This window comes from Phodopus roborovskii, unplaced genomic scaffold (assembly GCF_943737965.1).
Source record: "Phodopus roborovskii unplaced genomic scaffold, PHOROB, whole genome shotgun sequence".
NCBI classification, from domain to species: domain Eukaryota; kingdom Metazoa; phylum Chordata; class Mammalia; order Rodentia; family Cricetidae; genus Phodopus; species Phodopus roborovskii.
The window spans coordinates 28,001,396-28,027,420 of NW_026126418.1; the positions used below are offsets into that span (position 1 = coordinate 28,001,396).

Here is a 26,025-nt window from a genome sequence, read left to right on the forward strand (position 1 = left end):
CCCAGGTACTGGCCACTGACCTAAGGCTTCCTCAGATCTGTCTTCCACTCTTGAGCATATCCATTCCATTGGTCTTCATGACTCTTAGACATAATCTCATTGATTTCTTTGAAGTGCCTGAGGTGCCCAAGGAGGTCATCCCTGAAAAGAAAGTGTCCCTGGTGCCTCCTAAAAAGCCAGCAGCTCCACCTGTCACAGGTACTTGCCACTAGCCAGAGGTTCCACATCTATCTCTTTGTTCTCCATCCTACTTGTCAGAAATCCTAATGTAGTTTCACTAATCTCTTTTAAGTGCCTGAGGAGGCACCAGAAGAGGTCCTCCCTGAAGAGAAAGTGTCCCTGGTGCCCCCGAAAAAGCCAGAAGTTCCACCTGCCAAAGGTATTCTCACTAACTTTGGGGTTCATGAGACCTAAGTCTTGCACTCTTAAAAATATTCATCCTACTACTCTGCCAAGCCCTAAGTGAACTTGCACTAATCTCTTTGAAGTACCTGAGGCCCCCAAAGAAGTTGTTCCTGAGAAGAAAGTGTCTGTGGTGCCCCCGAAAAAGCCGGAAGTCCCACCTGCCAAAGGTACTTGTCACCGGCCACAGGCTTCCTAAGACCAAGCTCTTCTACTCTTGAAAATGTTTTTGTCCTGTGTCCTAGTAGGTCTTAAATGTATTCACTAATCTCTTTTAAGTGCCAGAGGCACCCAAGGAAGTTATTCCTGAGAAGAAAGTGCCAGGAGCCCCTCCTAAAAAGCCAGAAGTCCCACCTGCCAAAGGTACTTGCTCTTGATCTAAGTATCATAGCATCCAAGTCTTCCTCTCTTGAAAAGTCCATCCTAGTGGCCATCACTGGTCCTAAGGATAATTTTACTCTCTCTCTCTCAAGTGCCAGAGGCACCCAAGGAAGTTGTCCTCAAGAAGAGAGTGCCAGCAGCCCCTCCTAAAAAGCCTGAAGCCCCACCCACTGAAGGTAGTCACCCCCATGTCACCGATCTTGGTAGACTCTATTTCTGTTTACCCTGTCTAATCATGAAAATACTAATATCTTTGAAGTGCCTGAGGTGCCGAAAGTAGCCGTTCCCCAAAAGAAGATTCCTGAAGCCATTCCCCCTCAGCCAGAAAGTCCTCCCCCAGAAGGTACAGTCAAAATATACTAAGAGGGAGATAAATATCTATTTTAACCAAAGCTTTACACATATGTTTGTATGTAAAGTACTATATAAATGTATTAGTACATAAAGGTAAGGTAAGTAAAAATGCCAGTAACTATCCAACATGTCTTATATAATTATATGCTATAGACATCAATTGATTTAGCCTTTTCTAAACACAAATTACAAATTGTCTTTCAAGTGCCTGAAGTACCAAAGGAAGTCACTCCTGAAAAGAAAATTCCAGTGGCTCCTCCCAAGAAACCAGAAGTTCCACCTGCCAAAGGTATGTGTCCTCACATGTTGAGCAACTGTATTGGGCTGGGAAAAGTGTGTTCAAGTGTCTGTCCACCAGTTTCGTTAACTGTGTTAACTTGAATAAGCATATCACTAGTATGCCCTTCATAGTTCTAACTAAACACCACTAATATCTTCTAAGTTCCCGAAGATTCTAAAGATGTTGTCCCTGAAAAGAAATTGCCTGTGCCCAAAAAACGTCAGGTCCCACCTGCAACAGGTATTTTACTGCTCCCCCCACACCCTAGATAAAATAATACCTTGTCACCCTCATATTCTTAGAAAATGTGCCTTCATAATTCATAATTTCTAAAACCACTAATGTCTTTTAAGTGTCTGATGCCCCTGGAGAAGTTATCCCAGAAGAAAAACTTCCCAAGGAACTGCCCAAAAGGGCAGATGCCACTTCTGTCCCAGGTACATGTCAGATGAATTATACTTTGGAGAGGTTTTCCTCCCATTCCTGAAAACAAATGTAGACTCTTGTCTTCACTAGCCTAAGTGATAAAACTACTAATATCTTTTAAGTGCCTGAAATTCAAGACATCTTCCCTGAAAAGAGAAGACCAGTGACATCTCCTAAAAAGCCAGAAGCTACACCTGTCCCAGGTAGCTGTCAGCTAGATCTCCTTAGAAGAAATCTCTCTCCCATTCCTGAAAGTAAAGGTGGCACATTGCTGCTCATTAAATATAAAACTACTATCTTTTAAGTGCAAGAAGTGCAAGAAATTGTCCCTGAAAAGAAAAGACCAGCAGCAGCTCCTAAAAAGTCAGAAGCAGCACCTGTCACAGGTACTCGTCACCCACCACCCAGACCTTCTTAGAAGAGATCTCTTTTCTATGGTTGAAAACATATGTAGACCATTGTCTTCACTAACCTAAGTGTAAAACTACTAATATCTTTCAAGTGCCAGACGTCCAAGAAATTGTCCCTGAAAGGAAAAAACCAATAACACCTCCTAAGAAGCCAGAACCACCACCTGCCACAGGTACATGTCAACTAAACTAACCTTCAGAAGAAATCTCTCTTCTATGCTTGAAAACATATGTAGACCATTGTCTTCACTAAACTAAGTATAAAATTACTAATATCTTTCAAGTGCCTGATGTCCAAGAAATTGTCCCTGAAAAGAAAAAACCAATAACACCTCCTAAGAAGCCAGAACCACTACCTGCCACAGGTACATGTCAACTAAATTAACCTTCAGAAGAAATCTCTCTTCTATGCTTGAAAACATATGTAGACCATTGTCTTCACTAACCTAAGTGTAAAACTACTAATATCTTTCAAGTGCCTGATGTCCAAGAAATTGTCCCTGAAAAGAAAAAAACAACAGTACCTCCTAAGAAGCCAGAACCACCACCTGCCACAGGTACATGTCAACTAAACTAACCTTCAGAAGAAATCTCTCTTCTATGCTTGAAAACATATGTAGACCGTTGTCTTCACTAAACTAAGTATAAAATTACTAATATCTTTCAAGTGCCTGATGTCCAAGAAATTGTCCCTGAAAAGAAAAAACCAATAACACCTCCTAAGAAGCCAGAACCACTACCTGCCACAGGTACATGTCAACTAAATTAACCTTCAGAAGAAATCTCTCTTCTATGCTTGAAAACATATGTAGACCATTGTCTTCACTAACCTAAGTGTAAAACTACTAATATCTTTCAAGTGCCTGATGTCCAAGAAATTGTCCCTGAAAAGAAAAAAACAACAGTACCTCCTAAGAAGCCAGAACCACCACCTGCCACAGGTACATGTCAACTAAACTAACCTTCAGAAGAAATCTCTCTTCCATTCTTGAAAGAAATGTAGACAATTGTTCTTTATTAATCTAAGTGTAAAACTACTAATATCTTTTAAGAACCTGAAATTCAAGAAATTGTCCCTGAAAAGAAAAAACCAACAGTACCTCCTAAGAAGCCAGAAGCCCCACCTGCCACAGGTACATGTCAAATAGTCTGCAGAAGAAATCTCTTGTATGCTTGAAAACATATGTAGACCATTGTCTTCACCAACCTAAGTGGTAAAACTACTAATATCTTTCAAGTGCCTGAAATTCAAGAAATTTCCCCTGAAAAGAAAAAAACAACAGTACCTCCTAAGAAGCCAGAATCACCACCTGCCACAGGTACATGTCAACTAGTCTGCAGAAGAAATCTCTCTTCCATTCTTGGAAACAAATGTAGACTATTGTTCCTCATTAACCTAAGTATAAAACTACTGATATCTTTCAAGTGCCTGAAGTCCAAGAAATTTTCCCTGAAAAGAAAAAAACAATAGCTCCTCCTAAGAAGCCAGAAGCCCCACCTGTCACAGGTACATTTTACCCAGACCTTCTTCAGAAGGAATAACCCATTTACTCTAGAAAAGCTTTAGTTCGTTGCCTATTCATAACGTCAGTTCATAACTCCTACTGTCTTTCAAGTGTCTGAAGCCCATCAAGCAATTGTCCCAGAAAAGAAAGCTCCCATGGCCCCACCCCAGAAATTTGAAACCCCACCTGCCACAGGTATTTTTAAGTCATATTTCATTCTTCAGAATGAATGCTTTCTATTCTTTAAAACATTTCTAGTCCATTTACCTCATTGCCCTACATAAAAGAAAAACTACCAATCTCGTTTAAGAGCCAGAAATTGTCCCTGAAAAGAAAATAGTGATACCCCCTTGGAAGCCAGAATCCCTGCCTGTCACAGGTACTTGTTAGTGTCCCAAGTTTCAGAAGCTATAATTGTAATTCTTTTGCTCTTGAAAAATAAATGTGGTCTTTGGTCACCTAAAGTATGATTTCACTCATCCCTTTGAAGTGCCTGAGGTGCCCAAGGAGGTCATCCCTGAAAAGAAAGTGTCCCTGGTGCCTCCTAAAAAGCCAGCAGCTCCACCTGTCACAGGTACTTGCCACTAGCCAGAGGTTCCACATCTATCTCTTTGTTCTCCATCCTACTTGTCAGAAATCCTAATGTAGTTTCACTAATCTCTTTTAAGTGCCTGAGGAGGCACCAGAAGAGGTCCTCCCTGAAGAGAAAGTGTCCCTGGTGCCCCCGAAAAAGCCAGAAGTTCCACCTGCCAAAGGTATTCTCACTAACTTTAGGGTTCATGAGACCTAAGTCTTGCACTCTTAAAAATATTCATCCTACTACTCTGCCAAGCCCTAAGTGAATTTGCACTAATCTCTTTGAAGTACCTGAGGCCCCCAAAGAAGTTGTTCCTGAGAAGAAAGTGTCTGTGGTGCCCCCGAAAAAGCCGGAAGTCCCACCTGCCAAAGGTACTTGTCACCGGCCACAGGCTTCCTAAGACCAAGCTCTTCTACTCTTGAAAATGTTTTTGTCCTGTGTCCTAGTAGGTCTTAAATGTATTCACTAATCTCTTTTAAGTGCCAGAGGCACCCAAGGAAGTTGTTCTCAAGAAGAAAGTGCCAGCAGCCCCTCCTAAAAAGCCAGAAGTCCCACCTGCCAAAGGTACTTGTCACCGGCCACAGGCTTCCTAAGACCAAGCTCTTCTAATCTTGAAAATGTTTTTGTCCTGGTGTCCTAATAGGTCTTAAATGTATTCACTAATCTCTTTTAAGTGTCAGAGGCACCCAAGGAAGTTATTCCTGAGAAGAAAGTGCCAGCAGCCCCTCCTAAAAAGCCAGAAACCCCACCTGCCAAAGGTACTTGTCACTGGCCACAGGCTTCCTAATACAAAGATCTTCTACTCTTGAAAATATTTTTGTTCTGGTGTCAGCACATGTCTTAATTGTATTCACTAATCTCTTTTAAGTGCCAGAGGCACCCAAGGAAGTTGTTCCTGAGAAGAAAGTGCCAGAAGCCCCTCCTAAAAAGCCTGAAGCCCCACCCACTGAAGGTAGTCACCCCCATGTCACAGATCTTGGTAGTCTCTATTTCTGTTTACCCTGTCTAATCATGAAAATACTAATATCTTTGAAGTGCCTGCGGTGCCGAAAGTAGCCGTTCCCCAAAAGAAGATTCCTGAAGCCATTGCCCCTCAGCCAGAAAGTCCTCCCCCAGAAGGTAATAATGAAGACAAACTATTATCTTTTAAAAGATTAAATGTCTTTGTGTTGTGAAAATCTTTTTTGTTAAATGTGTCATGTATCCCAGTCAATCAATCACTAAAAAGGGCTACTGTCATTTAAAGTGTATGAGGAACCTGCAGAGGAGATTGCTCCAGAAGAACCTTTAGAGGAGGCTGTAGAAGAACCTGTGCCTGCCCCGCCCCCAAAAGGTACTTGGCAAGTCAACTGCTGTGCTGTATCTGCCTTTACCCTCTGGTCCTCTGGCCCTCACAGTGTGGGCTGGTTGGGCTAGCTTTCTTGGATTTGTCTTTGCTGCTTCTAAAGCATAAACTCTCCTATCTTTAGTGACACCTCCACCTAAGAAGCCTGTCCCTGAGAAGAAAGTGGCCCCTGCCCCTGCTATTGCCAAGAAACCTGAACCACCACCAGCGAAAGGTATTTTCGCTGCTGTTAACTTCCTGCAGACTGGTGTATAACTCTGAAATGTCATCCACTATTGTTCTTAAATGATTCCACATCATTAAAACTACAGTTAAAACCTACTAATATCTTTTATTAAAGTGCCTGAGGTGCCCAAGGAAGCTGTCCCTGAAAAGAAAGTGGCTCCCAAAAAGCCAGAAGCCCCACCTGCTAAAGGTACATGTGGAGGCGGGTTATTGGATGGAGGCGGGAATGGTCTCCAGGTCTTAAACAGTGTTTTGTCCTGTGTGAATGTGACCGGTGGTCAGTGCCAATTGTTCACAATGTTAAAATACTAATATCTTTAAAGCACCAGAAGTTCCAAAAGAAGTTGTCCCAGAGAAGAAAGTAGCTGTTCCTAAAAAGCCAGAAGTCCCACCAACCAAAGGTACATGTTACTAACCACAGCCTTCAGCAAGGTACTCAGTCTTGGTCCCCACAGTCATTCAATGTCACAGTCTTTGTCAGTCTTCTCATAGTCACACCTGTAAAAGTGTTTCTGGGAATTTAGAGTTTGAAAAAATATTTTAAAAACATTACCACTTCAAAAGAAATTAAAAAGATGACTGCCTTTGTTCACAAACATTGAAGAGTTTTCATCATTTTGTAATTCTTAATATCCTTCTTTATGCCTGCTAGATGAAGATCCAAGGACAGGTACTGACCTTGCCAATTTTGTTCTTGGGTCAATCTCTCAGTTATTAGAGAATAATGTGAAGTTGAGAAGGCATGTCATGTACTTCTCGTCTACCCAAAAGTAAAACTATTATCTTTTAAAGTGCCAGAGGTGCCAAAGAAAGCTGTCATTGAAGAGAAACCTGCCATTCCTGTTCCTGAGAAAGCAGAGTCTCCTCCCCCAGAAGGTACATATTAGGCTATTAGTAAGCTGCCATTTATGACTATATATAACACAGGCTTTATTTATCTTCTTATCTTGACTCCTTTTCTTTCTTTCCGTTGGCGATTTATTGTTCTTGCTTTTCATTATCCAAATCATTATCCTCACATTGCCAGTCAGCGGTAGCTACACAGATCTTAGGTCACAGTCATTGTGATCTGTCTTGAGCAGAGCTTCTCTAATGTACATGAGAAATGACATGGGACATTGATGGTTTTGATTGTCCTTAAAAAGCAAGAGCTTTCCCAAACATTCAGATCAGTACACATGGAAGTCAGGCAACTTGAATAGATTTCATATTCACATAAATCAACACAGCAAGGGGAGAAGTCGAGATTGCTATGGTTTGGGTGTCTGGGCACCACAGAATTTGCCTCGAATACTGAAATACAATTGACCAATATCTTTAAAGCATATGAAGAACCTGAAGAGGTTGCTGCTGAGGAGGCAGAGGAGCCAGCCCCTGTTGTGGAAGAGGAGGAAGCTGAAGGCCCACCTCCACCTGCAGCAGGTACCAGTAAGGGTCTGTTGCGTAGACAGGAACATGTGGTCGCTTGGCTCTTAGGTGTATAACATGCTGTAAGACAGCATCTTCTGCCTGAAATTTGCCACTGCTGGTCAAACCAAAACAATGACAAGAAAAAAAAATTTTCTCTCGCAAACTTACAAAATTTTATAATTACTTAACAAAAATGTACTTTTTAAAATGTGTGTGTTACTTGATTTGTGCTTCCAAATACTTGTTTCTAAATGAAATTCCTATTCTTCAAGTGCCTGAAGAACCCAAGAAGGTTGTCCCAGAGAAGAAATTCCCTGTCATCAAAAAACCAGAAGCTCCACCTCCTAAAGGTACTTGTGTTTAAAAAAAAAAAAAGTTTACATAATTTCTATGCTATCTAAAATCCATTTCTTTGTTGTGTATTGTGCTGTACTGTGACTGTTAGTTGTCATCTATATGTTACAATGTTGTACAGACTTGTAGTTAATGCAAGTATCTTACACTTTATATTAAATGTTACTAATATCTTTAAAGAACCTGAGGTGCCAAAGAAAGTTGTGCCAGCAAAGAAGGCTCCAGTTGTTGAGAAGCCAGAAGCACCAGCAGCTAAAGGTACTTACATCACTACTGATGTCATTTCCTTAAAGCGTATTCTAAAAGTGGACTGCAATATAAATGTTCTTCTACTTATGACAATCAGGGGCAAAATTCCCCTCATTTGTTTCCATTAATTCTAATGCTGCTCCATTAATTATATTTTCACTCTTGAAATTTTCTCAAATTATCTTTCTAAAACAAAACTAATATCTTCAAAGTTCCCGAGGTGCCAAAGAAACTTGTTCCAGTCAAGAAAGAACCTATGCCTGTGACCAAAAAACCAGAAGTTCTGCCAGAAAAAGGTATCTGCCTGGAAGAAGCATGGCCCTCCAACTACTAAGCAATTGACAATAACTCTTAGAGCAAAAACAGAGTGAGCTCAGGTCAAGTCACATTTCATAGAGAAAGGGGGGAAACGATAACATCAAAAAAGAGAAAAGAAGACAGCAGCTGCTCCTTGTGTTGATATATTATGTGGTTACAGGGAGTAGAAAAACAGCTCCATTCAACATATTTGGTTGAATATTACTATTAAGAAGATACTGTTTTAGAACATACAAAACATGCTCCCATCTTCAAGTAACTTCAATGAGGTTGGAGAATAGAAAGATTGGGACAACTGTATATGTACTAACATTTCCAAACAGAGTACAGTGAGTGACAGAAGCAGAGACCAACAAAGATCCAGGTAGACACATCATAGAGAGCTATAAAGAAGACATGCTTTTAATTTTGATAGTATTTTTCCATACAGGAATTAAGAAAAGGGGTATATTGAAAGATACAAAGGCAAAAGGGTCTAAAAGTTCAAGGATTCCCAGATAGACAGTGTAATTTGGGTGCGGATTTATAAAACGTCTTGAAAGATAACACTAAATCTATAGAGAGGGGTATTTTACAGGAGGCTTCAAAGGTTTTGAAGAATATAAATGATTGGGTTTGGACTATAGAAAGATAACTTCTCATTGCACTAAGAGAACAGGATCCTTGTAGGAGTTGAGATTAAGTGGCCAAGAGAATAATTCTTTGGATTCTGGGCTGTTACTAGAAAGAAATGGGGAACATTCTCTTTATTTTTCAGGCATAGAAATAAGGAATGTATATTAGGAGGTCAAGGTTAGAGATGTCGATTCTGAGGTCATTTGCATTAAAAAAGAATCACATTTCCAGGACTGGTTACCCAAACACACTAGAGCAATTATTTTCTTATATGTCATTACATGAAGATGCAAATAAATAAGGAAGGCTGAGGAAACACTCTCATATAACTAGAATGGCCCAAAGGCTACTAAGACTCAGAAGCCATCTTTCTCATGACATCTTCTAAGAAGGAGGCCCCATCAATCTACACTGTGCTCTTTGCCAGCCTTTGGAAGAATCTTGTTCATCTTCTAAGTTCTTACTATAAACATGATTAATGTCTTTAAAGTGCCTGAAACACCCAAGAAAATTACCCCAGAAAAGAAAGTGTCTGTTCCTATGCCTGAAGAGCCAGAAGCACCACCTGCCCCAGGTACATGCTGCTGCTCTTTATATCTTGGGAAGATGACACCAGCTTCAACATTTTGTCTTAGTTGGTGGATCTTATATATTTATGTGTTGCCTGTCTCATGTGTTGACCTGTTGGTGTCTTGAGATAGCTGAATAATGTGTTATGGGATGTAACTTAGCAGCTGCAGTATTCTATTCTGAATATAGCCTAATGCTTTATACTGTTTTTAAGTTGAAGAAACCCCTGAGGAGACAATCTATGAAGAGAAGGCAACCATTACCATTGGTAGAAAAGAGACACCCCCTGTTGAAGGTATATACATACATAACCATCTGTTCCTCATCCCCTGGAAACTTTTCTTAATGATGCAAAGGTATTTGTAGGGTGACATTTCTTCTTAAATTATATACAGGAACATCCCTGCACATGCTTGACTACTTTTTTCCCCCAAACAATTATGCTTCTTTTGAATTAGGACCTTTCATTTACTTAGTCTCAGTGATAATGAACCATTCTGAAAAGTTCAGTTTACTGATGCAGATTACATCATTTAATTGCATTTGGATCCTCAAAGGATTGCCAGTAGTGAGTTTCAAGTCAGTGCATCTACCACCAACATAGTAATAGACAGATCAAGTGTAAGAAAATTAATATCTGGAAGCTGGGATGGAGTTCAGTGGTTTAAGAATGATTCTTAACTTACACTTGGCCAGCCATGATGGCACTGCCCTTTAATGCCGGCTTTCATAGGTGGAGACAGGTGAGTCTCTGTATGTGTTAAATCAGCCTAGTGTACATAGTAAGACTTAGTTACAAAAAAGGGGGGGAGGATAAGGCTCAGTGACCAACACCACAAATAGAAAAAGGAAATGTAAATCTCCAAATCTCCCTCTTTTCTGGCAAACACCTTGCAAGGATGGTATGTCTATGTTTTGTGACTCTTTGTATGAAATTTTTGTATGTCTGTGTGAACACCTTTATGTTGCAATCTTACACCTTTTGTTGACATTCTTTAAAGAACGTGAAATTGAAAAGTTTATCCAAACTGAAGAACCTGAACCTGAACCTGAACCAGAGCCAGAAGAAACCCCAGTGCAAGGTATCCAGTTAGCTGAACTTAAATCTTCACCATCATACTCTTCATCTTGGCCTGTATATGTTTGTATTATCTATATAGAAGGTCCTTCCATCTCTATGTAAAAAATATTGTGTGTGCATCTATTCTTATGTTGTCCTGTAATGTTATCTATGTAATGTAAATATGGCTCATTCTCTTCATCTTTATTATGTATGTCATCACCTATGTGCACAGTGTTGATATTTTATGTTTTATGTTAGGACACTGATAACACATGTCAAAATACAGTTTTGCTTCATACATATTTAAATTCCTATCACATATACTGCATATACACATTCTAATTAATATTTGCATGTACTAACACTTCTGCAATACTCTTTCAAGAACCTGAGCCTGAGAAGAAGGTTATCGAGAAACCAAAGCTCAAACCAAGACCCCCAGCACCTGCTCCTTCTCCACCTAAGGAAGATGTGAAGGAGAAACTATTCCAACTTAAAGGTACTAATTGCTGCTTCCAGTGACTTGTTAATCTGCTTCAAACTTCTAGTTGGCCTATGGGAATGTTGCTTTCAAGAAATGTATTGCTGCCGGCAGTGCGTATGTCCAGACCTGGCCATGCTGTAGGAATCACATAGGGATGTATGTCTCGACTACTCCAGGGGTGGTCCTAGGTTTTGATATGAAGCTATGCCTGCTGCCCCAAATGTGAGACAATTCAGTGAACAGCATCCTTGACATCTGAATGCAGAGGCCACCCAACTAACTTTCCATGTGGGATGGGAAGGAAGGTCTTTTTGTTAGAAAGGCTGATTGCTGTTCCTATCTTGGTTGTAAGCATGTGGAATGTCTAAAAGTCTTTGAAACATACTTTTAACATTGAAGTGACTGAATTTGTGTAGAAATCAAACCTTGGCTCTTAAATAACAGCATGTTCTTTTAAATATATGTAGTATATTTGTGGTAATCAATAGCTGGTGTCCATATACCATGAAAAAGTATATGAACAACACATCCCTGCTGCTTTCCCGCTTTGTTTTTATTAGCCTGGTAGAAACCCAGTAGTTGTCTACAGGGTTCTCAGTGTAGCTAGGGAGTGTGGTTCTTAATACATTGGGTATCTGGCTCCTCATTATCAAACTGCCTTCATTCTTTCTGTTTTACTTTCCTTTGAAGTAATACAATATTATTTAATATCTTAAATTTAATAAGTACATTTTCTGATCATGTGTTTTATATAGTAAACATACATGCAATTTTTATTTTTATTTTTGTTCTTTTATTTTATTTTTTCTTATTTTACATATCAGTCCCAGTTCCCTCTCTCTCCTTCCCTCTATCACTCTCTTCCTCACTCCTTCCCTCCCATCCCCCCCAACCACCCTCCCACCCCATCCCCCACTTTTCATTTTTTTTAAAGCTATCTTTGCTGGCAATGTTATAGTTTATAATCTGAAATGTTCAGATATAATCTTATATAAGGAATTTTATTACACATATTTATACATGTACAGAGCCAGAATCTTCCAGAATTACTTTTGGCAATTTTTGCCCTGTTCAAACCGCCTTGGTTTTTAGGTAACAGGCAGAGAAGCAGGCTCCTCTGACTGACGTAGCTGTTTATTACTGGTTTGGGGGGGACACATATTTGAATACATTTCCCTTGGTGTAAAATGTCTTCTTGCGAAGAACAGAGATTCTCTTCTTTCTCGCTTGCTCCTTATATACAACACAACCATGGAACAAAGCTGCTCTTTGTTCTCCTGGCTTCTGGGCTTCCTTCTGAACATCCTTGGTGGCTATTCTTGGCTGTTATTAAGGCTTTCTGGCTCTAAGAGAAGCTTGGCTTTAATTCTTGCAGTAATAATAATAATAATTTGCTTCAGATTAAATATACAAGTAATGAAAATATATTCTTTAAAATTCTTTAAAGCTGTTTCAAAGAAGAAAGTTCCCGAAAAGCCTGAGGTTGTGGAAAAAGTGGAGCCTGCACCACTGAAAGGTATCTCACAGGCTAGCAGAGCCGCATGCAAGGCCACCTCTCCGTCTGACTCCATGCTCTCTTTGTATTGCCATAGAGTGTTCGTCCAAACCCTCCCCAACTTTTCTTAATGATCAGGAAAGTAGAATAGTTTCATTCATCTCTTGTACTTTTGTGGCTTCTATGATCCTGGCTCATGAGTGTTGGGTGCTTCCTATGTCTTCCATCAATTTCATACATCATGTGGATGCATCTGTTCTCTGTGTCTTTCATCTCCATATGTCTACTTGCATTTTTTAAAGCCATATAACAGCAAACTCTACTAGTTAGATGAAATTGATATCAGGGGACATCTTAGGTCAAAATGCTGAACAGTAGTAATACGCTTTGGGGATTTGCCTAGACATCAGCATTTTAATCTGTGTGAAAAGCACTGCAAGTTATATCATCTTATCCCCTGGCATACTGTTGGGCAAGCCCTAGGGGGTGGTGCCATTGCCCCTCACTTGCCCACCACAATCTTCTCACTAACCTGAGACATTCTCCCAGGTGCACAGAGCTTTAGGGAAATACCATTATCACTGCGGGTTATTTTCCAATGTGATTTTTCCTTTGATTACTCTTTTCCCTTCCTATGTAATCCATAAAAATAAGAAAACCATACAAATCTGAAAAATATCAACTAAAAATAAAGTATTTCTAATAAGTTTATGGGTAGCAGAGATTTGGTAACCAACACATCCCAACCCAGAAATCAAATATGTTCCGGGTCATGGTGGAATTTGAGAATAATCACCTGTATGAGCATACATTCCCCAATTCATAAAATGGAGCTTGTAAATAATTTTAGTCAATTAAATTATTAATCTTATAAATTATTAAAAATTAATTTTTATGTAATAACATGGTTTCTTTAAAAGGCAATAGCCACAATAAGGAATGAGTCTCAAACATCAATATATTAAAAATAAACTAAAAGTAGGGATAAATGTATTAAAAACTGTCATTATGTGTATTGTATAAAGAAATATATATTTTTGCCATTTCAACTTACATTACCATATAGTCCCAATCAATGAAAATAGTTTTGCATTAAAAATACTGATAGTCACAAATAGTAACTGAGATCAGTATAATTTATCACAGTTAAAATTTTTAATGTTCAGCTGAAAATTTTACTTCAAACATTGACTGTATCAAACATGATTATTTTATATGAAGTATATATTTGCCTCTTTGTGTTTGGGATTTTGAAGTAATATTTAAGCAAGATGAGCTTTATCACATTAAAACAAAATCAATAAACTGCTTAGGGGCACCAGACAGGAAATTTTATAGAAATATCTAAGAAACGCAGATTTATTTTGATTGAGCAAAACTGCACACCCAAAGGAATAGCTTCAAAGTGGTTCACTGATCATTGAATTCTGTTTCGGTATTGTCTCTGTACTCTGTACTCAAGCCTAAATTTATTCAATTTCAGTATGATATGAGAGCACCACAACTAATAGCACTTTTTATAAAACTAAACATTCCTTACTAAGTATAAAAAAAATAGATGCAATATACTCATGAAAGATTGGATTCTAACCTTGTCTTCAAATGGAATTACTGATTTCTGAGCTACATCACTTTAGCTCTACGCAGAATAACAGCAACACAGTCTAGTCTACAACATGGTATCATCCCTGTGCTTGGTGTTCACTGTAGAAGCAAGAAGATATTTATAATTCCTTGCTCATTTTTATTTACACTCAGAAAGATTGTCTTATTCATGAATAATTTAGCTTCTAACACCAGCTTTGAAGTCAGATAATCCTCTAATTTTAATTTTGCTTTAAAGGAAACCTTTCAAAAGTACACTTTTGTTCAGAAAGTGAAATACGGTCTTTCTTTGTAATCAAGGTTCATAGCCCATTCTTTAGTTTTCTTTTCCCACCAATGGTAAAGATGAGGCAATGGCATGGCAGTAACTCCTGCCTTCATCATGTGTATATGTTGGTCAGGGCAGCACCACTGTGGATGTGGGCAATTAAAACAACTACAGATTGGAGCAAAGATTGTGGAGAAGCCTTGCATTTTGGGGAAAGATTCATATAATCATTATAGACCAACAGGTTCAATACTCACTAAAACAGGTAGATTTGCAGTCAGTATAAATGAACTTCCATAAGATTGTATGCATGTTTGTGGAGCAAAGAATTTCAAGTCTATCATTTACTTTTAAATTCTTTAAATTTATGTGCAACAGAAATTGTTCCTTGACACACTCTAGTTAACTGATTTGAATAGTCATTTTTCTTACTGAAATTCTATTTTTATGTGAATCCACACCAAATTTGAAATCATATCCTTTTAAGTGCCTACAGCTGAAAAGAAAGTTCGCAAATTACTTCCTGAGCCTAAGCCCCAGCCAAAAGAGGAGGTGGTCCTGAAAAGCGGTATAGTACTTCTCTCCTGGGATGCCAGTTTCAATGGCTTGCAAATCAGACTGGCCTGAAAGCTCACAAAATACTTCTGCCCCTGGATTTTATTTTAGTTAGATTGTCCATCAAACTTTGAATATGGTTCCATTAAAAATTAAAGCTTATCCTTTCTTAGTCTTTGTAAAGATTAGGTAGATATTTTGTGAGCATTCATAGTATTTTGAAATTGATAATGTTAACAGGTATAACTAAACTGACAATATCCTAACAACAGTGACCAACGGTGTAATTTTTCATAACCAAATTGTGAAATAAAATATACTCAACCTTTAAAATACTGTATACTTAACTACTCAAGCCTAAATTTATTCAATTTCAGTATGATATGAGAGCACCACAACTAATAGCACTTTTTATAAAACTAAACATTCCTTACTAAGTATAAAAAAAATAGATGCAATATACTCATGAAAGATTGGATTCTAACCTTGTCTTCAAATGGAATTACTGATTTCTGAGCTACATCACTTTAGATTTCTGCACTAAACTAATTTTTATTTAAGTATTTGTCAATAAATTATGTTTAATTATTAGAATTTGTTGCTATTCAAATAATTTATTACTTTTATTTGAGCCATTTTGCCCCATAGTTGTCTCTGAGCATAGTATCTAGAGATATATGAAGTGTTTCTAAGTCTAATATGAATTAACACAACATATTTTGATTTGGGGGATGTGGGAAATAAAAGGATTTTCATGTAAATGCTAATTTCCCACAGTGCCAGCTTGCATGCTTTTCATTGTCCTTGCATTGTACATTATCTGTGTTCATCAAGCTTTTTCAAAATGTTCATTCACTCAGCTTGGTTTACATATAAACCTTTTTGTCTTTTAAGTTCTAAGAAAGAGGCCCGAAGAAGAAGAACCTAAAGTAGAACCCAAAAAAGTAGAAAAAGTTAAAAAACCAGAAGGTAGGAATCATTTTCATAAATGAAAATTTAAGAAATTCCCTTTCAACAAAGTGAACATGTAGCAAAAGGTTTATTTTGTAAACATACGCAAAGTTCAGCATAAACATAGCTTCATATTCCATCTGTCTGTAATGTATATGTTCCATTGTCTGCTTTCTGTTTCAACATTTTACAATAATTTCCAAGTACAAACACTTCCTGGTCTTTTGGCTAGAAACAAGTATAGCATCTATTCTTACTGGTATTAATAACTTCCAGATCTATTCATGAATTTCCCCATACTTTATTATCATTAATGTTGTTATTACTTTGCCATGTAAGCTCTCCTCATGGCATTGACTGAGATCATCTTGTTGGCTATGGAATATATTCATGGGAGGGTGTTCTCAAAGTAGATTGATGTGTCCCGTTAAGACTTTAGTGGAATTGGTTTAGAAGTGGGGAGATATCAGAAGTTGGGGCCAAGTAGATGGAATAGAAAGAAGAAGGAAGGAAGGAAGCAAGCAAGGAAGCAAGGAAGGAAGGAAGGGATGCCGGAAGCACAGTCATGAGAAGAAGGCAGAAACTGGTCTATAACATATGATTATAGAAAATCCATCAGTAGCATTTTTGAGAAATAATTGTTCAGTCTGAGTTTTCAGATAACCTGCTTTCTAAACTAACCCTGAACAATGACCCTCTTTCCTTAAAGTACCACAACCCCCTCCAAAAGCTGTTGAAGAAGTTGAAGCTCCTCCAGAGCCTACACCAAAGGAAAGGAAAGTTCCAGAACCAACCAAAGGTATAATTCTGACACATTCTTGGTTGTCTCTAAGAATGCATCAACACAGCATTACAGTGTCATTATACTGACATTGTGACCAGTCATCACGGGTATCCTATTTTCTTCATCATTTCTATGCAATTTGCTAATAATTGTGACTTGAAAAATAATACTAGGGATGAGTAATGAGCTTAATGACAACTTCAAATCCAATCAAATTTTTAAGTATTATGTTGAACATGAAATATGTTTAGATCAAATATTTGATTTGATAGCCATCTATGTATAAACATTTGATAAATGCATCCTAGTATCCTCGTGTACATTAAATTTGCTTATTTATGATTTTGACTTTGTGAAGGACTTATGAAGTATTATGATAACCTGATTATTTCTGTGACTTATTTTAGTTCCTGAAATTAAGCCAGCAATACCTCTCCCTGGACCTGAACCGAAGCCAAAGCCTGAACCAGGTAAGTAAGCTTATTCTCAGGGCAAGCTTTTCTTCAAGCTCCACTACAATAACAGATAGCAAATGCAAAACAAAGGTAAAAGAAATAGATTTTGAGATTAAAAGTGATATATATTACATGAAAATCATTGTGCTTCAACGATCTCTGATATCTCAATATGTTTAGATAGTGTTTTCAGAAAAACTAGCTATTTGAAGAGTTCATCATGAAAAGCAACAGGCTACTAAAAGGTTGTTATAGGAGGTGAGAAGTGGATGCATTAATACAGTGGGTGTCTTCTCTCCACAGAGGTGAAAACCATGAAACCACCACCCATGGAGCCTGCACCCACTCCCATCGCTGCCCCGGTGACAGCACCGGTGGTGGGCAAGAAAGCAGGTTGGTATCCTGTAGTTCTCTCTTTGCTTGCTTCTCAGGGTAGCTTCCCACTGGATTAAAGTTTGAGCATCCTGTCAAGTTCAGGGGTGTGTGGTAAACTCTTACATTATATACTCCACCTAATAGTATGTTACCCAGTGGATGTATATTGTTTTAATTGTATTGTGCAGTCCTGCAGGCATTATTTCTTTCAAATTCTTTTGAGATTAACTAATGGATATTTAGTGGGGATAAATTCGAGGAGAAAACTCTCTCAGGGAACGCAAATGGGAATCTCATGGAACAAATCATACCATTGTGTCCTATAGCAAACTTTGCTCATTAAAAAGCGCGTGCACGCGCGCACACATACACACACAATATTGATATAATACAAGTTTGACAAATAAATACTGATGGTTTCAAAACTTTATGAATATGTTTAATGTAAGTGGTTGTATACTTAAAATGGAAATGTTTGTGTTTTTATATAAGGCATATTTACCACAATATTACAGAAAAGAGAATAGGGCTATACTCTCTTTTCAGCCTTTATGTCTATAGATGGATTTGAATCAATAGTAATTTTTAAATGTACTAAACAGTATAGCCATCTTAAGTTCAAACTTAAGATACCTTCTTCCAATATTTGAACTCTTCAGTATTTTGTCATTAGGTAATAATTTTAAAACTAAACCTAACTGGACGTGTGATTGCTATCATTATACACATTTGAAATGGTTAATCTGTGACAAGTTGCTAAGTCCCTTTAAATTTTTATTTTAAGTTACCCACAACTATTTGCATTTTGGTTGTGTTTAATGGGAGGGATATAGGATGTTCTTTTCAATACAGTTTAATTATTAATATTTATGCTACATTTAATCATGATTCAACATTATTTAGAAAAAGGTAATAACTCTTCCTGGGCTAATATCCTTAGTCTTTTCTGAATTTATGTCTACTCAATTTATATACCAAAAACAACAAAAAGGACTTTTGGTCATTTCTGAGCCTTTTCCCATTACTGGGGAAAATATAATCAACTTAATTTCTTTGGTTCATATAATCAACATATTAAATGTCTATATCTAAGCAAGGGCAAAACCCTTTTTCACAGATCAGTAGTGAGCCCTCCAGATATGATAAGAGAATAATGGTAACTACCAAAAGTTTTATTTTTATTAATTATTAGTTATAATTAATGGACTCCAGGCCTTGTACATGCTAGCAGACACTTGACCAATGATCTTGATTCCAGCCTCTAAAAGAATTCTTTTAGTCCTAAATCTGTTGACAATTTAACCTGACAATTTAATCGAGTTACATTGATTTTAGAATCTGTGTTCTTAGAAATTCCAAAGAATTCTCTGTAGAAGCCATATAAATGAAACTGCTTTCTCTTTATGTGTTAGTGTATATAACAAAAAACATGACTCACCCCACATAGTTTCCTGATGAGAGTGGAATAAGTATGAAAATTGCACAAATGCTTATCTTTTTAATTTCAGAAGCCAAGCCTAAGGATGAAGCAGCCAAGCCAAAAGGTCCCATCAAAGGTGAGTTCCATGTTCCTGTGGTAACACTGTGCCTTGTGAACTTCCAAGCTTTACACTCAAGGGGCAATGTTTTCAAATTTTATGACCTTTATTTCTGACATTGCTATTAGTATTATTCAAGTAGCTATTATGAATACAAAATAAACTTTATCATGATGAATTTGTATCTTGATTTTTCATTCATATACATTTATTTATAATAAGTTATACATCAATCTGGATATTCTACACATAGAACTGGAACTTGAGAAAATGAAGTGTGCCTGTTAGTGCTCAGGGCTTTTTCATCTTCTTGTCTGACCTTCCAATTGGCCAGTCTCTAGTCCTGTCTTACATCTCATCATGTCATGATGCCTATGGAGATGCCCAGTTAACTTTCCACTTTGCTTTGAACTAGGTGTTGCCAAAAAGACTCCCTCACCAATTGAAGCAGAAAGGAAAAAACTCAGACCAGGAAGTGGTGGGGAGAAACCTCCTGATGAAGCCCCATTCACCTACCAACTGAAGGCTGTGCCCCTGAAATTTGTGAAAGAAATTAAAGACATCGTCTTGACAGAGGCAGAGTCTGTGGGCTCTTCTGCCATCTTTGAATGTTTGGTCTCCCCATCCACTGCCATTACAACCTGGATGAAGGATGGTAGCAACATCCGTGAGAGCCCAAAGCACAGATTCATCGCAGATGGTAAAGACAGAAAGCTGCATATCATTGATGTTCAACTTTCTGATGCTGGTGAATACACCTGTGTGCTACGTTTGGGAAATAAAGAAAAGACCTCCACAGCCAAGCTCATTGTAGAAGGTAACTCCCCATTCTGCACATGAGCTATATTAAATTTTAGAAGACAGACCTCAGTAGCAATATTCGTTGTACTTTCAGACAAAATCTCTTGAGTTTTATTTCATTGAAAACGTTAAATGTATTTGATTGCAATTCTTCACAGAACTTCCTGTTCGTTTTGTGAAAACACTGGAAGAAGAAGTCACTGTGGTCAAGGGACAGCCATTGTACTTGAGTTGTGAGTTGAACAAAGAGCGAGATGTGGTCTGGAGGAAAGATGGCAAGATCGTGGTAGAGAAACCAGGCAGGATTGTGCCAGGTGTCATTGGCTTGATGCGGGCCTTGACCATCAATGACGCAGATGATACTGATGCTGGGACATACACTGTAACTGTGGAAAATGCCAACAACCTGGAATGTTCTTCCTGTGTGAAAGTAGTAGGTGAGTAGTGAGGCAGAGGTGAGAGGGTTGCTTGAGCACATGAATTTGAGACCTCTGTAGGCAACAATGTGAGACATACATCTAATATATATATATATATATATATATATATATATATATGTATATATATATATATGTATATATATACACACATATATATATACACACATATATATAGCAAAGATATAAATATTTTATCTTGTTAAAATGTCACAAAGAACTAAAAAGTCTAGTAATAGTTTATAATGCATACAGTATATAGTAACTTACTCATATATGACTATATATGCTAGTTCTTTGTTATTAAATTGTTCATTTTATGCTAATAAAACAGAATAACTGTTTCCCAACATCTGAATACCAGAAGTGCCATTGATACCTTATTTAAAAGGGGGAATATCAGCATCTCATAAATTAATTATATCCAGTTTCATGAATTTTTCTATTACTCAATTTCCCAAAGAACCCATTCATTCTTCCTCCCTTTGTTTCCAACAGAAATCATTAGAGAGTGGCTGGTGAAACCTATTCGAGACCAGCATGTAAAGCCCAAGGGGACGGCTGTCTTCACCTGTGACATCGCCAAGGACACACCAAATTTTAAGTGGTTCAAAGGATATGATGAGATCCCCATGGAACCAAATGACAAAACTGAGATATTGAAAGAGGGAAACCATCTCATTCTCAAAATTAAGAATGCTATGCCAGAAGATATTGATGAGTATGCGATAGAGATTGAAGGGAAAAGATACCCAGCAAAGCTGACGCTTGGAGGTATAAGAATCTTACCTGTCACCCCCAAAATACAAAAGTGAACTAGTAGATGAACCCACACCCAGGCACACAGAGGTAGCAATAGGTGACTCCGTGGTGTTTTTGGTTTTGTTTTTTTTTTTTTTTTTTTTAAGAGTAATCACATGATATTGGGAGGGAAAAGGAGTAGGAAAGAGTTGGAGGGGAGGGAGAAATCAGGGTGGATTTGATCAAAACATTATATGCATGTATGAAATTCTTAATTTTAAAAAGTGATGTATGGCTATATTGTCTAAAGCATTGTGTTCCTTTATCTCAACATCCAGAGCGTGATGTTGAACTGCTTAAGCCAATAGAAGATGTCACCATTTATGAGAAGGAAAGTGCCAGCTTTGATGCAGAAATCTCAGAGCAAGACATCCCTGGGGAGTGGAAGCTGAAGGGAGAGCTTCTGCGACCCTCGCCTGTGAGTACTTCCCACTGGAAGTTACCAGCCATGTGAGATCACTACAGCCTCATTTAAGTTGGATATGCAGGCTTCGTTTAATAGCAGTGGGCTATCAAAAAAGGGGAAGTGTTTAATGCATCCTTAGTGAACAACTTGAACAAAATTTGGCCATGTTTTGCTCATATGTTCATTAGTGTATTGTTTGATGCTTGATAGAAACCTATATCAGGAATATTTTTCTAGGGACTTCATCTCATGCAAATACTTATGAAAGTTGTGTTTTGTTTTTCTTTCAGACTTGTGAAATCAAAGCTGAAGGTGGAAAACGCTTCTTAACTTTGCATAAAGTAAAACTGGACCAAGCTGGTGAAGTCCTCTACCAGGCTTGCAATGCGGTCACAACAGCCATTTTGACAGTCAAAGGTACAAGGCTTTAGAACCCAAGGAGTGTGCTCAGCTTCATTTCCCCTTCCTCCGCATCTGAAACATCTCTACATTTATTTACTTATTTATTTACTATTGATTTGCAGAAATCGAACTTGACTTTGCCATACCCCTGAAGGATGTGACTGTCCCAGAGAAGCGACAGGCTCGCTTTGAGTGTGTCCTCACCCGAGAGGCAAATGTCATATGGTCTAAAGGGCCTGATATAATCAAGGCATCTGACAAATTTGATATCATTGCTGATGGAAAGAAACATATTCTTGTCATCAATGACTCTCAGTTTGATGATGAAGGGGTCTATACTGCAGAGGTGGAGGGCAAGAAGACGTCAGCACAGTTATTTGTGACAGGTAACAGCCCGTCAGTTATATATAAATCCAGGCTGTAGGTGTCCTCATTTGCTTTTCTGATTAAAAACACGATACCAAGTTCTAAGAGCTAGCAATTAATGCCAAGTGACTCTACTACTTTACCTTCAGTATAATATACACACACTACCCCCACACACACACACATACACAAAACAAGTGTTAAGTACTTTTAAAATGAAGAAAAATCCCATCTAAAAAGAACAAATAAATGCCTCATGAGGTGGCTGCATTTTACCCACACAGAATAGAGCAGGATCGTTCTGTAGTGACCTGTGTTCCTGAATGTGTTACCTGCTTGCACTCCAGGCATAAGACTGAAGTTCATATCACCTCTGGAAGATCAAACCGTAAAAGAGGGTGAAACAGCAACTTTTGTTTGTGAGCTCTCTCACGAAAAAATGCATGTAATCTGGTTCAAAAACGATGTCAAGCTGCACACAACCAGGACGGTGCTCATGTCCTCTGAAGGAAAAACTTACAAACTGGAAATGAGAGAGGTGACACTGGATGACATCTCACAGATCAAAGCTCAAGTGAAGAACCTCAGCTCCACAGCCAATCTGAAGGTCTTGGGTAAGTGGGAGCAGCTCCCGAATGGGTAGCAATATGTTATCTCCACCCTCAGGCGGTTTTTTGTTTTGTTTTGTTTTTTGTTTTGTTTTGTTTTTTGTTTTGTTTTGTTTTGTTTTGTTTCTGATGACATTCTGGGTGTCTCTGGCAGAGGCCGATCCCTACTTCACTGTGAAATTACACGACAAGACTGGCGTTGAGAAGGATGAGATCATCCTGAAGTGTGAAGTGAGTAAAGACGTGCCAGTGAAGTGGTTCAAAGACGGGGAGGAGATCGTGCCTTCACCCAAACATTCCGTTAAGACAGACGGCCTGCGCCGCATCTTGAAGATCAAGAAGGCGGAGCTTAAAGATAAAGGCGAATATGTGTGCGACTGTGGCACAGACACCACCAAGGCCAATGTCACTGTTGAGGGTGAGTTCCCCCCGCCCAAGTTTAAATTTTCCCATCTCAGAGGCTGCAGTGTACTCGGCTCGGTCCCACTCACAGAACTTTGGCTATACTTTTCAGCTCGACTCATCAAAGTGGAAAAGCCGCTGTACGGCGTGGAAGTGTTCGTGGGTGAAACAGCCCGCTTTGAGATTGAACTGTCGGAGCCTGACGTGCACGGCCAGTGGAAGTTGAAGGGGGAGCCTTTGACTGCTTCTCCTGTAAGTGACCACAACAAAGACAGTCAGATAGGACTGGGGGCCGCTTGTTTTGTTCAGATCCCCATCCCCCAAAAGTATAATTCCTTGGTGACATGCAAGAAGTCCAGTATGTATAAATAAATACTGTCTGTGTTCACTCTTCATAGGACTGTGAAATCATCGAGGATGGGAAGAAACACGTCCTGGTTCTTTATAACTGTCAGCTGGATATGACTGGGGAGGTTTCCTTCCAGGCTGCCAATGCCAAATCAGCAGCCAACCTGAAAGTGAAAGGTAGCTGTGCATGCGGACACTTCGTAGTATTTTCTATGCAAGGGTCCCTGCTAAGAAATGGAGTTGCCGCTGGGGTGGTGGTGGTGGGGGCTCGGCGGGCCGTGAAAGCACACATGCTCTGATGTGGTCTGCTCCGGCATCCCTTTCAGAACTGCCGCTCATTTTCATCACGCCGCTCAGCGACGTCAAAGTCTTCGAGAAAGATGAGGCTAAATTTGAGTGCGAAGTATCTAGGGAGCCCAAAACCTTCCGCTGGCTGAAAGGAACCCAGGAAATCACAGGTGATGATAGGTTTGAACTCATCAAGGATGGCACCAGGCATTCATTGGTGATAAAGTCAGCTGCTTTTGAAGATGAAGCCAAATACATGTTTGAAGCTGAGGATAAACGTACCAGTGGCAAACTGATCATTGAAGGTACATTATTTTTGTTCTACAGAACAAAAATATAGAATTAGATAGAATTAGATATTTTTGTATTTAATTTTACATGTCCTTGCTAAAGTGATGGAAACGATGAGTTGGGTTTTCTTTGACAGGAATCCGACTCAAATTCCTAACCCCACTCAAGGATGTGACAGCCAAAGAGAGGGAAAGTGCTGTGTTTACTGTAGAGCTGTCCCATGACAACATCCCAGTGAGCTGGTTCAAGAATGACCAGCGCCTGCACACCAGCAAGCGTGTCTCCATGCATGATGAAGGGAAAACGCACTCTATCACGTTCAAAGACCTGTCTATTGATGACACCTCCCAAATTAAAGTGGAGGCTATGGGGATAAGTTCAGAAGCTAAACTCACCGTGCTGGGTAGGCATTTCTTACAACTGAATTATATCACATTAAATTCAACAGAAAAGTGGTGTGTGTGTGTGTGTGTGTGTGTGTGTGTGTGTGTGTGTGTGTGTGATATGAAATAGCCTTGTGAGTGTAACACTGCATGGAAATGTGCCTAAGAAACCACTACATGCATTGCCAAGTGTTTTTATAAAATACATTTACCCCAAAATACAGAAAATGTGAGGTGATCATCATTCCCTTAGGCCCACAAAATAGCCAAAATCAGATTGAAACTGGCTTGTTGTATAAAGAATGCATAGATACTTTCTCCTTCCTTCATCAAAATTATTTCAGAATTGTAGCCTTTCAATTTTCTACAGAGAGAGGCCAAAAGAATTTAGCAAATCGCATTATTCTCATTGGTCCTTTCTATGAGAAAATCCATTCATAACATCTAATATATAAAGACACTCCCATGGAAAACTGTTGATAGATTAGGGGAGGTGGGATGATACAAATCTGAAGGTTCCGGACCTGATACAAGTGGATAAGAATTTGAAAGACTAGAAAAGTGGTGAAGGGGCATGCACGTTCAAAAGCTCAACTGCATGTGTCTTTAAAGCTACTGATAATTCTTTTAAAAGTCCAAACAGAGGAGGTAAAAGTGAAAGCAGACAGTTCTGAGTTGTGATACATCCTGTGTACTGACTCTCTTCCTAACACTTAGAAACTAAAGATGCTAAATGATGATGTGGTACTATTCTAAAGCTCACTTGGGTCTCTGTGAGATACCACTGCATCTGCTCAGGGATCCCCAGCTCTCTAGGTAGGTAACAGTTCTCTACTTATCTTCACCCGCAGAGGGAGACCCATACTTCACAGGGAAGCTTCAAGATTACACGGGTGTAGAGAAGGACGAAGTGGTTCTTCAGTGTGAAATCAGCAAAGCAGATGCACCTGTGAAATGGTTTAAGGACGGGAAGGAAATAAAGCCGTCGAAAAATGTTGTTATTAAGGCTGACGGCAAGAAGAGGATGCTGATCCTCAAGAAAGCCTTGAAATCCGATATTGGCCAGTACACCTGTGACTGTGGGACAGACCAGACCTCCGGCAAGCTTGACATTGAGGGTAAGGAAATAACCATGAGTCTCCTGCTAGCCACCATGGGAGTCCTCTCTGGCAGAGACTAATGGCACATGCTGACCCTTCATTTTTCCAGATCGGGAAATTAAACTGGTGCGACCCCTGTACAGTGTTGAGGTGATGGAGACCGAGACAGCACGCTTTGAAACCGAAATCTCTGAAGATGATATCCATGCCAACTGGAAACTCAAGGGAGAGGCGCTGCTCCAAACACCTGTATGGCTATTTCTGAACCTGTCAGCACTTAAGAGGGATAGTGTGAAATGGAAAAGGACAGACGAAAAGTCAGAGTGCATGTGGGGCATTTAAAACATGGTATCAAATTCTGTATGGAGCCTGTAGCCAAAGAGATGTTAGGGTCTATG

General features: G+C 38.9%; 1 protein-coding gene across 1 annotated transcript in view; it reads left to right on the forward strand.

The window, feature by feature from the left end:
• The window catches only part of Ttn (titin), a 271,496-nt gene that overhangs the window by 141,025 nt on the left and 104,446 nt on the right, over window positions 1-26,025 (forward strand). The window contains exons 157-191 of the mRNA XM_051184409.1: window positions 507-572; window positions 682-765; window positions 1,043-1,126; window positions 1,343-1,426; window positions 4,623-4,706; window positions 5,371-5,454; window positions 5,582-5,668; window positions 5,805-5,894; window positions 6,021-6,095; window positions 6,229-6,306; window positions 6,698-6,781; window positions 7,229-7,327; window positions 7,588-7,665; window positions 10,870-10,983; window positions 12,416-12,484; window positions 14,824-14,904; window positions 15,786-15,860; window positions 16,552-16,641; window positions 17,034-17,096; window positions 17,385-17,474; window positions 18,965-19,012; window positions 19,410-19,811; window positions 19,954-20,232; window positions 20,731-21,006; window positions 21,312-21,451; window positions 21,730-21,856; window positions 21,964-22,227; window positions 22,555-22,821; window positions 22,970-23,233; window positions 23,330-23,469; window positions 23,616-23,742; window positions 23,892-24,158; window positions 24,281-24,547; window positions 25,379-25,645; window positions 25,737-25,876. Of these exons, the coding sequence (XP_051040366.1) occupies window positions 507-572; window positions 682-765; window positions 1,043-1,126; window positions 1,343-1,426; window positions 4,623-4,706; window positions 5,371-5,454; window positions 5,582-5,668; window positions 5,805-5,894; window positions 6,021-6,095; window positions 6,229-6,306; window positions 6,698-6,781; window positions 7,229-7,327; window positions 7,588-7,665; window positions 10,870-10,983; window positions 12,416-12,484; window positions 14,824-14,904; window positions 15,786-15,860; window positions 16,552-16,641; window positions 17,034-17,096; window positions 17,385-17,474; window positions 18,965-19,012; window positions 19,410-19,811; window positions 19,954-20,232; window positions 20,731-21,006; window positions 21,312-21,451; window positions 21,730-21,856; window positions 21,964-22,227; window positions 22,555-22,821; window positions 22,970-23,233; window positions 23,330-23,469; window positions 23,616-23,742; window positions 23,892-24,158; window positions 24,281-24,547; window positions 25,379-25,645; window positions 25,737-25,876 (4,934 nt within the window). The remainder of the gene's footprint in view (window positions 1-506; window positions 573-681; window positions 766-1,042; window positions 1,127-1,342; window positions 1,427-4,622; window positions 4,707-5,370; window positions 5,455-5,581; window positions 5,669-5,804; window positions 5,895-6,020; window positions 6,096-6,228; window positions 6,307-6,697; window positions 6,782-7,228; window positions 7,328-7,587; window positions 7,666-10,869; window positions 10,984-12,415; window positions 12,485-14,823; window positions 14,905-15,785; window positions 15,861-16,551; window positions 16,642-17,033; window positions 17,097-17,384; window positions 17,475-18,964; window positions 19,013-19,409; window positions 19,812-19,953; window positions 20,233-20,730; window positions 21,007-21,311; window positions 21,452-21,729; window positions 21,857-21,963; window positions 22,228-22,554; window positions 22,822-22,969; window positions 23,234-23,329; window positions 23,470-23,615; window positions 23,743-23,891; window positions 24,159-24,280; window positions 24,548-25,378; window positions 25,646-25,736; window positions 25,877-26,025) is intronic.